Source organism: Alnus glutinosa, chromosome 8 (assembly GCF_958979055.1).
Source record: "Alnus glutinosa chromosome 8, dhAlnGlut1.1, whole genome shotgun sequence".
In the NCBI taxonomy this organism is placed as follows: domain Eukaryota; kingdom Viridiplantae; phylum Streptophyta; class Magnoliopsida; order Fagales; family Betulaceae; genus Alnus; species Alnus glutinosa.
Genome location: NC_084893.1, coordinates 52,193 through 70,386, shown reverse-complemented (window position 1 = coordinate 70,386; position 18,194 = coordinate 52,193). Strand labels below are relative to the sequence as shown.

General features: G+C 38.0%; 3 protein-coding genes across 3 annotated transcripts; all 3 read right to left on the bottom strand.

The window, feature by feature from the left end:
• Positions 1 to 667: 667 nt before the first annotated feature.
• On the bottom strand, positions 668 to 8,800 carry LOC133874781 (ribonuclease TUDOR 1-like). The gene is made up of 17 exons (XM_062312645.1): positions 8,558 to 8,800; positions 7,892 to 8,059; positions 7,255 to 7,329; positions 7,048 to 7,161; positions 6,853 to 6,957; positions 5,865 to 6,071; positions 5,500 to 5,715; positions 5,304 to 5,411; positions 4,489 to 4,659; positions 4,207 to 4,404; positions 3,753 to 4,115; positions 3,432 to 3,662; positions 3,162 to 3,350; positions 3,009 to 3,086; positions 2,727 to 2,921; positions 1,755 to 2,132; positions 668 to 1,156 (listed from the first exon to the last, which is right to left on the bottom strand). Exons 2-17 carry the CDS (start codon positions 8,042 to 8,044, stop codon positions 971 to 973), a joined length of 2,967 nt encoding a protein of 988 aa, XP_062168629.1. The 5' UTR covers positions 8,045 to 8,059; positions 8,558 to 8,800; the 3' UTR covers positions 668 to 970.
• Positions 8,801 to 11,070: 2,270 nt separating this feature from the next.
• On the bottom strand, positions 11,071 to 11,514 carry LOC133875040 (secreted RxLR effector protein 78-like). Its single transcript, XM_062313023.1, has one exon. The coding sequence runs from the start codon at positions 11,512 to 11,514 to the stop codon at positions 11,071 to 11,073; it is 444 nt and encodes a 147-aa protein (XP_062169007.1).
• A 631-nt stretch (positions 11,515 to 12,145) lies between these two features.
• Positions 12,146 to 12,860, bottom strand: LOC133875039 (uncharacterized). The gene is made up of 2 exons (XM_062313022.1): positions 12,837 to 12,860; positions 12,146 to 12,622 (listed from the first exon to the last, which is right to left on the bottom strand). The coding sequence occupies exons 1-2, from the start codon at positions 12,858 to 12,860 to the stop codon at positions 12,146 to 12,148; spliced, it is 501 nt and encodes a 166-aa protein (XP_062169006.1).
• Positions 12,861 to 18,194: the final 5,334 nt, after the last annotated feature.

The following is an 18,194-nucleotide window of genomic DNA, read 5'->3' as shown; positions in this document are numbered from 1 at the left end:
CTAATGGTTAACAAACATGCAGAAAGATAATGAGCTCAAAGATTCGAGAAGTGGGATCACTGCAAAGTCACTAAACTGGCTTGGGCAGCTTATATTTACCCTAGGTTGCCTTGTTTGCTGATATGAGATTTACATTTGCAAACTGTAAGTTAATAATGCTAAAAACACTTGCCCCAATATGTTTTTGATGCTTTATAGTTTTCTGTTCGTAGCAATGGCAATGGGTCGGGTTTGAGGCAAAAAGTCTTCACAAGCCCAAACCCATTCCGTTTAGAAGTTCTTTTCAAATCCATCCCTCCTATGTTTGGCCTAAAACACAAACCCTATCGGGTTCCAGAAATTTACGCTTAAACCCATCTAAAATACATTAAAAACCTATCATCAGGATGGGTTTCTGGGAAACCCACCAAACCCATCCCACGGCTATCCCTAACTGATTTTGCCTCTGTGGTTCTAATGTTTTTCAATGCTCTGCATGTTTGTCAAACACTTGCCTCCAGGAGGTTGACAATATATTGCTAGCACCCCTTGCAGCTGGAGTAGCTCTGCTATGCAGCTTTACAGAAGTAGCTTATGGGTGTAGACATTGTACCTAGCAGAATATCCCCTAAATACGAATATACAAGTTATAAAATTGTAAGGATGTATGATATATTGGTAGAGAATAGAGACCCCAATACTAACACAGCCTTCTAACTTTAATAGGAAAATTTGTCTGCGATGTTCCACAAGGAGACTGGATGACATTCACCTTATTAAGCATGTGTAAAAAAAATTGTCCCCGCAACTAGCAATAAATTGGGAAGAAAAAAAGGAAAAAGGAAGCAAAACAAAACAAAACTTAAGCAAGTTTATGCTGTCTTTTGTTTGCTCTCTCATCATACACTAGAAGCACCCAATGGTGCCTATAATTTAACTGGTCTTAGGCTGCTTGAATTATCTTTTAAATTACCACAGACCACCATCATATTCATCGCCGGCCACCAGCCTTTCTAACAGGAGCTGTATCCTCATCGTCTGACTGGATATCTCCATACTGCCACATTCCCCGCCTAGCAGTCCGCGCTTCTTCCTGGAACTTCTCCAAATTATCGAGTGCCAACTGTCTTTCCTTGTTGTCCCACCTCTTTCTCTTTTCTAGTATAGCAAGTCCTTCCTGCAAATTCAGAAAAGCCATAAGCAGTATAGCTAAGCTAAGCATTCTATTTCTAATCAATTGAATGACTGCCTCAAAATGGGTAGAAATGCTGAGCCCTCGAAACAATAGACAAACAAAGAATTAAAGCCTGAGAAGACTTACTTGTCTGGGCTGTTGAATAAACCAAACTCAAAAAAATAAAAAATAAAAAATAAAAAAAAATAAATAAGAAGAAGAAGAAGAAGAAGAAAGAAAAGAAAAAAAAAAAAGGCGAATAGTGGAAAGCTTGTTCATAATTTCAGGTTGCAAATAAAAGGTAAATCATAAAAAGGTTCTCTGCAATTCAAGGTTTGACCAAGCTACGTGGTTATTTGTCTCATTTTTAGATGGTAAACTGTGATATACCAAGTAGAATTGGGTAGCTCAGGTGACAAACTGTAAATATTAATTTCTTCAGTGTGTAGTTTCCATGAAAATGTGAAATTTACATTTGCAGAATAACAGGTGAGATATGTCAGTTCAATTAATTGCACGTTTCTGAAATGAAGATAAATACTGTCAAGAGTATCTAACTTGACATGAAAAGCAAGGCAAAGAAGTGGGATAGCATGTAAACCTGAAGCATGGCAGCATTTATACTGATCTCAGCATCCACAGCGACAAGGGTCACAATAACAATTGTCCCAGTTCCCTGTCCTTTGACTTTCCCTCCTGAAGTGTCCCTTTCCTCAACCTTGGCCCTGAACTCTTTTGAACTGTTCAATGTGTGCTCACTCAGATACTCGGCTGATTCTTGACCAAAATCCTCCTCCAAGCTCGGAACCTTTATGTATGCAAGGCTACATAGTTGAGCAAGACCAGGTGCAGAAGACACTGAAGGATCAAGAGGCCGTAACTGACTGTAAGAAACAACCTCTTGATTCCCGTAATCGATGTAAAACACTTCAAACTTGTCTTTGGGGGATTCCACGCCTCCTCGAGGTGCGTTGACAATCTTTACAAGTTGAAAAGAAATGATTAAGAACAAAGTAAGGCATATAAATCATATACTGAAATGTATTTCAGCAGAAAGGGACAAAAAGAGAAAAGAGATCCGCAAGCATTAAAAAGGCAAGTTTTTATCTAGTTAGTTGATCCCCCCCATAATAAGTAAACATATTACATTGATGAGATTTGGACCAGACCAAAGACCCCTTATATTTAGTAATCTACACTTCTGAAGTTTGCAACAGGTAATTGTGTTGAAACTTTAGAGAGGCATGAAGTTCTACAGGCAGTGACAAAAAAGTTGAATACTGAGAAAAAATAAAAATAAAAGATGTTAGAGGTTAGCTATTATGTGTAGTATCTTAAACACGTTTCCTAAAACATTTCTGTAGAGCATCTTGAAAACATGCATATTCCATACAGATTGCCTGCAACCCAGTCTTGCATCCCTGTGGCAGTTCATCCAGATTGCCTGGAGAAGCCAAGTGCTGAAATACTTGAATAGTAATCACTATAAAAGGGCAAAATAGAAATGTGGCTCCTAATGTTAAGAAAGTAGTTTAGAGAGAGAGAGAGAGAGAGAACGAGAACAGTGACTCACCATTGCTCGGTTCCAGGAACTGTCAGCACTAAACTGAGCAAGGACTATGTCACCCTTTTTAGGATTAAATGCGCCAACTACAGGAGCTTCTTGAAGACTTAAAGAAGTAAGCTGTTGCTGAATCGAGGCCACTTTTTGATCCCCCACTGTCTGGACATAAAATTTACCACCACCCAAGACTTCCGTAACCATCACCTGAAAATTAATAACAATGGGACAAGTCATTCACAATTGTACAACACATGCAAAGGCTATTACTTGATGCACTCGTATTGCAAGCACCTTTAGCACTTCTTTCTGTTTGCTTTCAACAGCTGCACCATTGGACACTTCCTCCCCTTCAACATATTTCTCCCAAATCTGAAAGATTATCCCCATTTAGCATTATTGACAGAGGAAGAATAGACGTATTATAGTGCAGGTTCTACTTCTTACTTTCAGTTTTTGCCTTTTGGCAGATTTCTCAGCTTGTTCAAGAAGGTTAATGTCAGGGATCCTGTCACTGCCAAAGGAAGTCTGAAGTTTTGCTAGCCCAGCCTCAAGAAGCGAAATTGCCAGATTCGTCTTTGATTCCCACATGGATCCTAGGAAAGTTCCAGTTCTATCAACAGTTTCGACTTCAATCTGCATAAAAAATACAAATTTATCAGGGCAAGGAAAGCAAGCAAGAGGCAAATTACCGAGTTCTAAAAGGTAGGGGAATACCTCAACATCTCTTTGCATTATCTTTCTTCTCATCAGTGCAATAGCTTCTTCTGAATAGGGCTCATCACGACCAGGACATCTGACACCAGAGAATGAGAAGGCAATGCTGCATGTTTCCTTGGGAATCAACAACTTAAAACGATGACCACTGAGGACATATTCCACAACGGCAGGAATTCTCCTACTCCGTTGCAGGAACGGCAAAAAATCTCTAGCTTTCTTGGCCGATGCCTAAATGATACACATAAATACAGAAACAATAAAATTGTAAGCTGGTGATTGTAGCGAGAAAATAATTTAGCATAATGGTAATATTCTCACCGTAAGCAGGTCTGTTATGTGCATGACTGGGGGATCCTTGGCTGAATGGATACCTTTCTTCCCAGCAATGGCACGGGATTCAGCAGCAAGGAGGGCATCATAAAAGTTTGATCTCTCCTCAAAATCTCGATGCCTAATAACTGTGCCAAAGCCACGAGCAACCAGAAGCTCAGCAATATTCACCCCAGGCTGGCTGCCAGGAGCAGGTGGAGCAGGTGAGGGGGTATCATCACCCTCAACCTTAATGGGAGACAATAGGAAAACTGAACCAAAATCCATTACTCTGGAATCTGCAGTCCCAGTAGCAGCTGCAGATCCATCTGCCGGGCTAACTTTCCTAGAGTACTCCATTTGAATGTTCACCTGGAAAAAAAAAAAATTAACAGTAGAGTCGATTATAAAATCAAAATTTATATTACCATAAGAAATAAGGTATAACAATGACTGTTCATACTTGTCGGCCTATAAGTCGTGTCCTCAAAAACTCCCTTGCTTCACGGGCATAAGGAGCTGGCTTTTCATCTCTGCGAGGATTGCCGATTTTCGGACATCTAATACTTGACAGGTTGACTCGCCGCTCTGCTAATGGACTTCCATACGGGACAGAATCATCAGCCACAATAATGCAGTCCCCACTTACAACCTCCACCACCTGGAAAAGCCAAATGCTATAGCATAAACTTATGACATGGAGAATAAATAAATTGAGATAAGAATAGCTTGGACTAATTACTACCTTTCCTGTGAAATTCTGGTCATGGATTGCCTTTGAATTTGTAGCTGGAGGTATATAGTTTGTCCAGATCCTCAACCTGGTTTTCTTGGCTTGAAGATCTGCAGCCTTCAGCTGCCGCTTGGCATCTTCTTCCATCATATTTGCACTCCATTCAACAAACTTAGCTAAACCCTAGAGAGAGACAGAGAGGAGATATTTATTATTAGCACTGCAAGCACTCATCCTCTTAAATGGCTTTATTAGCAGCTGCCAGGTAGAGACCTCTACCACATAAATAAACTCAAGGCATAAAATAACTCACATGGACACAAAAGAAGACACCACACGTTTTTAAAGATAAAAAAGGCAGTATAGACAAACATTATAGCAATACAGATGGAGCACAATCAGAACAAGCCTCGTAATCGCAACCAGAAGCACTTCCAAACAACAAATCAAAATGAAGTTACAAAGTAAAAAAGATGTAACAAGTAGTATTCAATATCAAATTATTGCCATTTCGATATGGTCCATTTTATGGCCACAGTTTAAGCCTCATCTTACTCTACCTTCAACACCACCAGGCAACTTATCAAATATAGCATGAAAACAATAAGGTTTTTTGTAAGACTTCAACGTCTGATATTTCTTTGCTGATTATATGGTTCCATAATATCTCCTTTAGAAGCCTTACTCTATATAACTATGAATCTCTTAGCTATAGAACTGTTACAAGCCAAAACCACACAAGAAGTAACACTAAAGACCTAAAGTGTAGCAAGAAACATTAGAATCATTACTCAAATACTAAAAGTTAACAAAATTTAGACACATACGTTTTCGACAAGCTCCAGGGCCAGGTCTTTTGCTGAGTCTCCGTCAGGATAATATACCGACCCAATCAAATTGCTGAATTTGTCAACACCTTCCAGGACAATACGAACCTATACACATCCATCTTGATTTTAGACAACTTCAAAGGAAAAAAGAAAGGGCAATATGCAAGATAACCTATAGCAGCAAATTACATACATCTCTATTTAAAACACGAAGCTCAGTAAAATATTTGGCTTCAGCACCAAATGGATCAGGAGAAACTTCAGCAGATGATGCTGCTGAGACTGCAAGCCTCTGTGCAGATGTTAAAGGCGCTCGAGATTCAACAGAAGTATCTCCATTTCGTTCTTCAGTGTTCCCTTCTGTTTCACTGGCACTTTCAATTATGGCTCTTCTTCCCATAGATGGGGCCTAATATCAAACAGGGAACAAGATATATATATATATATATAAGCAGGAACCATTGACACCAGCAATTTTTTATTTTTTATTCTTGAAAAAGTAAACACCAGCTAAAAAATTTGTGTGGACAGATGCTAATCGCAGCATAGAATGCATACCTGAATTCCTGCAACGAACACTTGGACAAACTGAAACTCTGGAAGCAGATAGACCCGAATGGTACTGCCATCGCGAACTTGCTCAACAATACCTTGCATGGGCCTGCCCTTGTTTGCAGCTAAGATACCCATGGCGTCAAAGGTGCTAGGATCACCAATAGCAGAAGGCGGTAGTTTCCTGATGGCTGCCTCAGCAGCACCTGGAACCTGCAATCAGGAGTAGAAGTAACGTATATTAATCTGTTTCACAACAATTTTGCATCAGATCTCCTCAAACAAGACAACTGCAAATGCTATGCAAGTGATTCTCATTATAATCCCTCCTTTATTTATTAAAGCTGATGGGAAGCAGGATTTTCTCCAAGACAGTGGTAGAAGTTGATATAAGAAATTATTTTTTTTATAAGTAATAAGCCAATCTCATTAAAAGCGTGAGGCACCCCTTAGTACACTGAGAGTATACAAAAGGAAACGCCTAACTAGAGAAACGTAACGTAAGAAAAAAAAAATATTAAGTACCCCTTGATTTTGAAAAAAAAAAAATCTCATGGCTAATTACTCAATACAGTTAACAGATATTTAATGCCATCCAATTGGGTTCAAACCAAATACCAATAGCAACAACACAAGGGTAAACCAGGTGCACCCAATCGCCAAACCAATCCCATACATACATACATACATTATAACTCATCTGAGGTAAAATATTAATTTATCTAGACAACATTTCTTATATTTCCTCAATGCTCTGTTTTTATCATCATGGCCAAATAATTAACGAAGTTGTCATCTTGATGATACCACAAAATCCCAAGATGCTTTTATCACTAGGCCAGTACTGTCATACCCCAGAAGAAGACCAATAATTCAGGGGAGGACATAAGGGAGACCTCTGGAAAATAAGAAACAATAGATAAAGAACAGACAACATAAGGAAGCAATTTAAACCACTATAAAACAAGAGGGGGGAAGAACTTGAAGTGTGGACCTTGCTCCAGCGACCAAGACCTTGTTGCTTAGCTTGCTCCTCCAGACGTAGCAGTTCTTGAAGGAAAGGACTCGCTTCTCCTTTCTGTTGACCCTGCTCCCTAACCTGCAGAAACAAGATTCAGCTAATGCCCATGCAGAGAAATCAAAAGTCACATCTTAGAAGTATCTATCTATAGAAACAAAAAGAATAAACCTTTGCCCAGCCTTCAGAAACCACCAGCAAAGCAACATTTTTGTCACCAAGGAAAACAGAGCCGAATTCCCGACCTATGGATGGTACAGTGTAGTCCACTCTGAAGGTGATTTCCTATAGCAATATAATGAGTTAGATGTCACACGCTTACCATAACGAGCCTGTTTTGATCTCACCAAAGATTAGTGAAATAATTTGAAGAGGCACCTTTCCTATGCAGAGGTTCCGCAAGTACTCTCTGCTCTCCCAGGCGAATGACTCATCAACACCACCTCTACGGGCCTAGGAGTAGGGAAGACATAGCATTCAAAATCATGTAGCGAAAATAGTGTTAAACAAACTGGAATTTATATAAGTACCCAAAAAAAAAACAAATTTCACATGAATATTATAACAAGGTTCTTGATTTGGGGGCCTGGATGCGACCCACATCTTTATTCTCTTTCTTTTTACTTATGAAAAAAAGGTTCTTGTCACCAATAACTATAATCACAATCATGATAATGATCATCTTAATACTTTTTTCTTTGGTCTCTTAAATGCTGATCAACAAAACTAGTCAAGGAGAAAAGAATCAAGAAAAACTACGTAAAGGAAAATTGGAAAAGAGGCCGATTATAAACAAAATGTTGAACTTCTATCAAGAAAACTGCAGAATATGACAGTGGATGATTAAAATCCCAAGTTGGTTAAAAATCATCATCATGCAAATGAAACAAAATTATCAACATGAGAGTGATAAAGCCAAGTAGAAGGAAACAACTGGATACTTAAAGCAGACCAGGATACAACAAAATAATATATACAAAAAAAAGGGTCGGGCTTCAAAGTGAATTAGGGGTACCAGTCTTGGAGCAATAAGAGATGCCAAAGTAAGGGTCTTCTCAGGTGGGGGTCCAGGCCTGTTGGCGGTCATGGCCATAATAACCAAGCAATCCCCTGAAGGAACAGCTTTCACTTTTCCTCTGTACCAACCTGAAGCTGTTGATGACGCCATCTCAACAGCTATTACCTACAACCAAAAAATAATTAAATAGATTAAGATAACGGAAGCTCAACCGAATTGCATAACATTAATTTTTAGACAAATTGAAATCTACCAGAGACAAAATGCTCTAAACGGTCGGGAGTTTACGTGTGTATATATAGAAGGCAATCAAAACCAGAAAGAAAAAAGAAAAAAAAACTCGAACTGCATGTTATTGAATTAAGAAAGCATTGAGATCCATAACATTGACTGCACTAGTAATTGTTCAAAATGAGCACATGCATCGATGAAGCATTGACATATTGATCACAGCAAGCGCAAGAAACAGGTCGATCCGTCATTTGAGCAAGCCAATCAACCGAGAAGACAAACATCTTAATTATTAAAAAAAAAAAAAAAAAAAAAAAAGAGAGAGAGAGAGAGAGAGAAAGAATTTAGAAGAGGTAAGAAGGTGCATGCAAATCTGTTAATGATCAACTACACAGAGAGGCATGGAGATTAATGACGTGTATCAAGCCATACCTTGATCAGATCAGACAGAGAGGAAGTCCCAACGCTCCTACTTTGGATCTATCGAAATAACAAAATTTCAAATCTATCAAAACACAATTGGTTTGATTTCAATTTAACTATAATAAGATGCCAGAGATCTGTAATATGAGAGAAGCGGAGATGCAAGCTCTGTTTTGTGAAGGCGTTGGGCGGCGGAACAAACACAGAGGAGACAGAGGAGAGCGAAGAGAGAAAAAAAGAGGAGAGCTTGCGGAATTTGCTAAAAGAGGCATATATATATATATATATATATATATATATATATAAACGATAAGCTGACAGCGGATGTGCCCCCCTTTTAGGGTAAAATTACCAAAAATACCATTACGTGGATAAAGCCCTCCAAAATCCTCAGAAAAGTGACATTATTTTTTTTTTTTTCTTTTATAAGTTTTACCCTTTTTGTTATACAAAACTGTCTATCTATTTTTGTGTGTCTGAACTCACTTTTTGAGAGCGATATTAGTCTTACAGAGAAAGTAAACGGTCCACTTTTTTTTTTTTTTTTTTTCTTGAAAAGTGCTTGTAATCTCATTAAACAAAAGTCAAATACCGCTCAGCAAATACAATTTCAGAAATACAAGACGGATACGAGTCCGTCCAAGTTTGGTTTAAAACCTGACTGACAGCAAGCCTAGCAAGTTGGTGAGCAGCATTATTACAGCTTCTCCGGACAGAGCCAACTTTCCACACAAGGAATTCCCTAAGAATCTTTCTGGTCGCTACAATAATACTCCCCAACCTGCTAAACTCCTCCTCTTCCCGATTTAGAGCTGAGACCACCACACTAGCATCACCTTCCAGGAAGATGGAATGGAGACCCAAACTACGACCAAGCTCTACGCCCATTTTAGCACCATTCGCTTAAGCTATAGCCGGATCCAAAATGAACCTCTGAACCGCACACTGAGCCGCGAGAACTACCCCAGAATTGTTACGAGCGATGACTCCCACCCCCATAAGATTCTTCTGCTTGTCAACGACAGCATCCCAATTCACCTTGACGGTATCAGCACTGGGAGGATTCCAAGAGGATTGGGAAGATGAGTTCCGTGAGTTGGAACTTGAAGAGAAGGTATTGACCTCCCTAAATTTCTGAAGAGATTCCTTAGCACCCATCAGCAAACACTTGGGGGGCATAAAGTTATTCTCAAAGACCCATTGATTCCTTCGAAGCCATATTCTCTGAGCAATAATGGCAGCTAACTCGAGATCCTATTCCTCCAGCCTGTCACACAAATGGCTAAAAATACTGCTAAACTCATTTGCTTCAACTGCGCAATTTTGGATAGCTCGGGGACTTTCAGACCAAACAGCTCGAGCAGCAACACAACTCCATAAAACATGTCCAGAAGTTTCCACTTCTCGGCCACACAAGGGACAAAACGGGTCAGTGACAATCTTTCTTCTTAATAAGTTTTCTTTCGTAGGAAGAATGTTGTTACAAGCTCTCCACAGAAGAAGATGAATTACCCAAGGCACTTTTAACTTCCAAATTATCTTCCAAATAGGACTTTGTTGAAGGCCAATAGAGCTGCAGCAATTCTGGCGGGCCTTCCTTTCTAGCTCCAAATAATAGGCACTTCGGACAGAAAATAAACCATTAGCCGAAAACGCCTAGACCTGCCTATCTTGCTCAACACCGGGACTGATAGCCAAACTACAGATTTTTTCCACAATATCGGTTGGGAAAATTTGCTCAATAAGCGGTATGTTCCACCACCTACTATCCTGATCAATAATTTCAGCTACTTTAGCATCTCTGTTTAAAATATGCACTAGAGACTGAATAGAGTTAGAATGGGGAGAAAAAATCCATCGATCTCCCCAAATATTAATATTAGATCCATCTCCCACCTTCCAAATTAGACCTTCCCGTAGAAAAGGTTTTGCTAGCCAAATGCTACGCCAGATATAGGAAGGCCTATAACCAAGTGAGGCCTCCAAAAATGAGTTCTCAGGAAAATATTTCTCCTTTAACACCCGAGCTGCAAGGGAAACTGGATTCTGAATAAGTCGACACCCTTGTTTAGCAAGAAGAGCGATATTAAAACTCTCCAAATCTCGGTGTCCCAATCCCCCTGAGTTCTTACTCCTGCCTAAGCCTTTCCAAGACATCCAAGCCTTCCGATCATAATTATCCATATGCCCCCACCAAAACTTACTCATAAGCATATTTATTTCACGGCATAGAGTTGTTGGTAGCCTAAATACACTCATGGTGTAGGTTGGAATGGCTTGAAGGACAGCTTTAATAAGAATCTCCTTCCCCGCATGGGATAAAAAATTTTCTTTCCATCCATTCATTTGGTTCCAGATTCGGCTTTTGATGTAATTGAAGGTGGAAATTCTGGACCGACCAACAAGGGCTGGTAAACCCAAATAGGATTTATAACGCTGAGTGGGATGAAGCCCTGTTTCCTGCAAAATAGAAACCCTCTCCTCTTTCGTAGTGTTTTTACTGAAAAAAAAAAAATAGAGGTCTATTCAATATTTACTTTCTGCCCAGAAGCCCTCTCATAGACATCCAAAATATCCTTAATTTGCCTCCATTCTTCTAGATTTGCCCTCCCAAACAAAAGGCTATCATCAGCAAAAAAAAGGTGATTTATTCTTGTCCCACCTCTGCAAATGGGAACACCATAAATCTTCCCCAATCCTACAGCATGATTCAACATACTACTTAAAGCTTCAGCACAAATAATGAAGAGATACGGGGAAAGTGGATCTCCCTGACGAATACCTCTAGAAGGGACAATATGTCCATGGGGTTGGCCATTAATAAGAATAGCATAAGTAACTATCCGAACACAGGTCATAAGCAGCCGAACCCATCTATCAGCAAACCCAAGCTTCCGCATCATAGCCTCCAAAAAGTCCCACTCCAACCGATCATACGCCTTACTCATATCAAGTTTAAGAGCCATAAACTCATTTCTACCTTTTATCTGTTATCAACCGGCCCGGAATAAACGCACTTTGCTCCGAAGAAATGATATGCGGCAACACAAGCTTCAATATATTGGCAAGCACCTTAGAAATCAGCTTATATACCACATTACAAAGACTAATAGGCCGATAATCTTTGACTGACTCCAGAGAGGGAACCTTAGGAATAAGACATATGTTAGTAGCATTAATGGCCGCCTCAAAATGCCCTCCATTAAGAAAAGATAGAACTGCCTCTGTCACCTTCCTTCCCACATTACACCAGGTCTTTTGGAAGAAACCCGCAGAAAAGCCTTCCGGACCCGACGATTTCAAAGGATGCATTTGGGAAAGAGCCATGCCAACCTCCTCCTCCGTAAAAGGCCTCAACAAGTTTGAATTCATCTCTACCGAAACTCGGGGCACCACATTTTCCAAGCATTGAGAAAAATCAGTAAAGATGTTAGAGGTAAAAATATCTCCATAATAATCAATGAAAACTCTACATACCTCCTTTTGTCGCCTCCATGTCTTACCTTGTTCATCAATGATTGACCGAATAGTGTTTACTTTCCTTCTGTGATTAGCCCAAGCATGGAAAAACTTAGTATTACGGTCTCCATGACAATATCAATTCTGTTTAGCTCTCTGTTTCCATTTGACTTCTTCCCTCTCCAAAATGTCATCAATATCCTTTTGAATCTGCTTGACTACCTCAACTTGGTCTGAGCTGTTATTTCCTTGCAATTCAAGAAGTCTTTTACTTTTCTGCTTCAGGATTTCTGCATCTTTCCCAAATTTTACTTTACTCCAGCGTGTAAGGTTTCTTTGGCAAGCTGATAATCGGACCTGGATATCCTTCAACTGATTTGACTCGAAAACATCTTGTTCCCAAGCTGCTTTAATAATGTCATGACATTCAGGATCCAACTGCCATTTGGCTTCAAATTTGAAAGCCCGATGGGAAGAACCAAGCTCAGGGGGCACGTCACTATACAAAATAAGGATCGGATTGTGATCCGAAGAAATAGCTTCCAAAACTTGAACCTCCACATGATAGAAACGTGAACACCATTCTCTATTGGCAACCGCTCTATCAAGTCTTTCCTATGTAAAATTTCCATCACTTTTATTATTGCACCAAGTGTACCGTGGCCCAGAAAACCCCAAATCACTTAAATCACAATCTTCTAGAGCCATTCTGAAGTTGTTTATCTGAGAATTACGCCTTAGGGCTGCACCCTATTTCTCCGCTTGTTCTAGAATCTCGTTAAAGTCCCCTACACACAACCATGCTGTGGGTTGAAGGGTCTTAAGGAACCTCAATAATTCCCATGATTCCCATCGTCTATCAGTATTAGGATTTCCATAGAAGCCAGTAAACTTCCATCCTGGACTTCCATCTTCATTCATTATAATAGCATTTATATGCTGACGGGAATAGTTAAAAATCTCCAGAAAATCCTGTCCCCACACAAATTACATAAACATCAACATAACGTTTTTTTGAAATTTTACGAAACTCTTTGACTACATTTTAAAATTTTTTTTTTTTTTAAATCACATTTTAAAAAATCCCAAACTCAAACATATTTTTATTATTTGTTTCCCTTGTATAGTAGAGGTATCGCTAATTCATTTTTAAATCAATTTTAATTAAAAGAATAATTATACCATTAGCTCTTGGATAGAGCCTAAATTACAAATCACTCCATATGGTTTAAAAAATTCATAGAGGGTCATTGTAGTAACCTATAATTACAAATCAATCTTTGAACACGTTTTCCATCCACCAAATTAACAGATTCCTTTAGTCAACTACATCACACCCAATAAAAAGCTAACACATGCCCATTACGATAAAAAAAATATATAAAATCTAATAAAAATATAAATAAAAAAATATATATTTGTTTTAAAAAAAAAAAAAAATACTGAAGGGGTGGCCGCGCGCCACCCCTAAATGCCTTTGGGCCCTGGCCCTAGGGTGGCCGCCCACCACCTCTGGCCGCTTATGAGGGGTGGCTGCCCAACCATAAGCCATCCGGCAGCCACTCCTTCGGTATTTTTTTTTTTTTAAAAAAAAAAAAAACAAATATTTATGTTTTATTTTTATTATATTTTATATTTTTTATTGTAATGAATACGTGTTAACTTCTTATTGATTGTGACGTGGCTGACTAACGGAATTTGTTAACTTGGTGAATGAAAAACGTGTTCAGAGACTGATTTGTAATTATTGTTTATCACAAAGACGATCTATGAACTTTTTAATTTAAGACAACTCTAAGGATCAATAGTGTAATTATCCCTTAATTAAAAAGAAAAAAAAATCAATGATAAATTATAGAATAGGGATAATTGCACCGTTGGTCCCTGTGGTATGTCATAATTATTTTTTACTCCCTATGATTTAAAAAGTTCATGGGAGGTCCATGTGGTATGCAATAATTACGTTTTACTCTCTGGATCGATTTTTCGTCCACCATTTTGACGGAATTTGTTAACCCTACATGTCATCGCCACGTGTCGTCAATAAGATGGCGACACGTGTCCATCTTAATAAAAGAAATATAAATTTATTAAAATAAAAAAAAAGGCAGGCCAAGGGGTGGCGCGCGGCTACCCCCAACTACCCCTTGGTCTGCCTTTTTTTCATTTTTTTTTTGTTTTTAAAAAAATATGTTTATTTATTTATTTTTTAATAAATTTATATTTTTTTATTAAGATGGACACGTGTCGCCAATAAGTTGGCGACACGTGGCACTGACGTGTAGGGCTAACAGATTCTGTCAAATTAGTGGACGGAAAATTAACCCAGGGAGTAAAACGTAATTATTGTAATCCACAGGGACCTCCCATACACTTTTTAAAACATATGAAATGAAAAATAATTATGGCATACTACGGGATCAATGGTCTAATTATCCCTATAAAATATCACACATTAACGTAATAAAAAAATAATAATAAAAAATTACAAAGTAACTTATCTCTTACCAAAATAACCGGAAATCTGTGTAAAATAATGGAAAAAAGGCAAAAGCAAATGGGTCGTTCTTTGTCTGTTCCGGAAGCGAAGGCAGTGGCTGTGGGTTTTGGTTGCATTGTTCAGCTCCGAAAATGGAAAGTGGGTCTTGGTGGAAGGGCTCGAATCCGCCATCTGTGAACAGGCGAGGTTCCTGTGAGCTTTGGGTTTGGTGAAATGGGGATGATAAAGAAAGGAAGACTTTGTTGCTAAGCAAAAGTATATACATTTGCAAATCAAAACTCGATCAAAAGAAGGCGGGGTTCTGGGTACTTACAATCTACCACAAAGACAGAGGAAAAGACCCATCAACCGTCACACTTTGCTCTGCTAATTGCTTCTTGTTCGTGGGTTCCACGTGTGTTCGGGTTGATTTCTGTTTTGCGTTCGAATCTGCATTTGTTTGGTCGCCCAGAAAAAGTAGGAAAACAGAAAGAAAATCGAAGCTTTTCTTTTTCTTTTATCCAGAAAAGGAAGAGGTAGCTGTAGTCGGCAGAATCAAGTGAAGTGGCCATTGGTTTCTGGTATATAAGCAAATGGAAGAAACAAATGCATTTATCTTTTATGGGGTCGAAGTACCCAAATCCCCTGCCTTCCTTTGATCTGAGTTTTGATTTTGTAACAGTTTCCCTTGTGATGGAGATGTGATCTCTTTTATCGTCCAAATCTGCATTGTTTGGTCCGCCAGAAAAAGTAGGAAAATCAGAAAGAAAATCAAGCTTTTACTCGTATGCTTTTTTGTTTTTGTTAGGACCCTTAGAAGACAAAAAACATTTGCTTATAGCCTAGCAAAATCATAAAAAAGCATTTCACCCCATTATCTACTTAGGCATCGTTTAATTCGTGAAAAAAGTTGTCGGAATAAAATGAATAATCATTACTTTGTTTGGTAGGAGTGATTGCTGCCACTTCCAACTTTTTAGGTGAGTGGCCGACAATATCTTTTATATTTTTTTTTATTACAAAAAAGTAATGTAAGATTTTTTTTAGTAATTTTGATTCAATTCTAACTAAAGTATATGTATTATTGTATTGTCACCAAACTAACGAGTAAGAATACCTATTTCGTTCTACTATCTTTTATACCTGGTAATAACTATTTTCTTTCCTAATGAAATATTCATTTCGCAAACCAAACGAGGCCTAAAAATGCAAAATAAATTTGTCTTGAATTTGTAAATACTAAATAGTGTAACTCCACATGTAAAGTTACACTATTCACAAATACATTTTTTAAAAAAAAATATTTCGTTTGGGCCCCTCTCCTTCTTTCTCTTTCCTTTTTTTTTTTTTTTTTTTTTTTTTTTTTTTTTTTTTTTTTTTTTTTCTTTCCCACCGTTGTGATTATAATTAATTAGTAGTTATTTTTTACTTCTTCACACCAAAAAAAAAAAAAAAAAAAACCTCGTGTTGGCATTTATAGCTTTCTCCAATTTCATTGATGATATTAGTTTTAATTGAACTCGGTCACTATAGTATAAACAGTCCAAGGATTGCAATTCTTTCTATGGTAGGGTGCAAAATTGTAGTGAAATTTAATTACAGTTAGAAAAATGTCCGTTAAAAAAATTATTGCGTTGGAAAAATGACTATCGTAAAAATATGACCGTAAGAAAAATGTTCGTATGAAAAAAAAAAAAAAAAAACGTTTGAAAAAAAGGACAATAAGGGAAAATTGTGGGGTTCAACTCCTATATATAAAGCTAATGTACTGCTGGTTTATTTCATCAAGCAAAATACTTTTTTTTTTTTTTTTTAGAGTTTTTCAGTTTTGAGTGATATTTGGCTCATAACTTTTTCAATCCTAAAAAATGACCACTGCTTCTTAAATCCTATGATTCATGATTGTTATTTGGTTACTTGTGAATCACAAGATTTAACAAGTTGTGATGGTTTTTCGGTAATACTGTGTTGGTGATGATTGAGAATAGGGCGGTGATTATGCTGCTAGAGATGACAGTTTTATTTGGTGTTTTTTTGGTAGATATCAGTTTCTAATTAAAATGAATAAAATATTCTAAAATTTATTATTGAAATAAAATAGAGAATTAGTTTATATAAGCTGTTGGAGTAAAGTCGTGACATGTAGTTAGCTAAGTTAGCAAAAGTGGGTTGTGATTAGTCATTTTGCATAAAAATTTACATAAACCATTATGAGTACTTACGGACAAAAATTACCCATTTGCTATGTCGTTTTTCCTTATTAAATCTTGACCATTCATTGTTTTTTCTACATTAGATATCCGATTATTTTCTACGTCCAACCGTTAGTTTTTGGACGGAAGTATCATTACCGTCATTAGCTAAAGCCAAGGTACCATCTGCGATATAAAATTAATCACATAGGGCAAAAAATAAAAGAGTTAAAACCACATTTGACAAAAAGGTGTTTAACCATTTTTTTTAATGGATAATTGCATCATTGGTCCTTGTGGTTGGCCTAAATTACGAATCACTCCCTTTGGTATCAAAATGAATTCAAAGATCCTTGTGGTTGGCTTAATTTACAAATTACTCCCTTGAGTTAAATTCCGTTAAAATTTTTGACAGATTCCGTTAAACGCTGCGTCAACGCCACGTCAGCGCCAATAAGATGACAACACATGTCAATCTTAATAAAATAATATAAATCTATTAAAATATAAATAAATAAAAACTTTTTTTAAAAAAATAAAAAATAGCAAAGGAGTGGTTGCCGGTTGGCCACCAACCAATGGGGTGGGCTGCGTGCCACCCCCAGTGGCCCGTTGGCCTTGGGATCTTGGTTCAGATCCTCTGTGCTTCACTCGAATCGGCATCCAGGAGTTACGCCCCCATCTCCATTTTCGATCCGGTTGGCCCAGTTGCTGAAGTCTGCCGCCGGCACAGATTACGGTGATGTTACAACTTAGGCATGCTTTTCGAAAAAGAAGTTTAGATCCTCTAAGCTTCACTCAATTTGCTATCCATGGGGTACACCCCCATCTCCGGTTCTGAAATGGTGGGCCCAACGACTGGAGGTCGTCGCCGGTGTAGTTTCTCGTGACGTTACAGATTGGGCATTTGTTCTGTCGTCTTGGTTCAAATCCTCCGAGGGTGGCCCGTTAGCCCAGGCCTGGAAGGCCGCGCGCCACACCTAGACGTGGTCGGGGGTGGCGCACGGCCACCCCCAAAGGGGTGGCTGCCGGTTCCCTTCACTATTTTTTTTTAAAAAAAATATTTTTTAATTTTTATTTATTTATATTTTTAATATATTTATATTTTTTTATTGTAATAGACACGTATCGATTTCCTATTGAGTATGATATAACAAACTAATGAAATCTGTTAACTTGGTGGACGGAAAATAGGTTGAGGGAGTGATTCGTAAGTATAGTTTACCACAAAGACTCTTCATTAGCTTTTTGTACCATAAAGAGTAATTTGTAATTTAGGCTAACCTTAAGAACCAGTGATCCAATTATCCATTTTTTTAAAACTAAAATTGCATTGTTTGAGCAAACGTCTCACAACAAAACCTTATCTCTGTCTTATAGTTACGACCGAATTGGAGCTTCACTTTCCCTCTCTTGAAAAGTCGATCCTTATCACCAAAATGCAAGAATCTGAGACAGGAAGAACAAGAAATAGACCCTTACTATCAACGACACTATGATCTTTGTACTTTTCCGT

Excerpts from the sequence above, each read along its gene's own strand:
- LOC133874781 (XM_062312645.1), bottom strand. The coding sequence starts at position 8,044 with ATGGCGTCATCAACAGCTTCAGGTTGGTACAGAGGAAAAGTGAAAGCT. Across the intron at positions 6,072-6,852 it reads GTCTTGGTCGCTGGAGCAAG|GTTCCAGGTGCTGCTGAGGC; the intron begins GTCCACACTTCA and ends TCCTGATTGCAG. Across the intron at positions 2,922-3,008 it reads AACAGAAAGAAGTGCTAAAG|GTGATGGTTACGGAAGTCTT; the intron begins GTGCTTGCAATA and ends ATTAATTTTCAG.
- LOC133875040 (XM_062313023.1), bottom strand. The coding sequence starts at position 11,514 with ATGGCTCTTAAACTTGATATGAGTAAGGCGTATGATCGGTTGGAGTGG.
- LOC133875039 (XM_062313022.1), bottom strand. The coding sequence starts at position 12,860 with ATGGGAATCATGGGAATTATTGAG. Across the intron at positions 12,623-12,836 it reads GAATCATGGGAATTATTGAG|GAAAGACTTGATAGAGCGGT; the intron begins GTTCCTTAAGAC and ends AATTTTACATAG.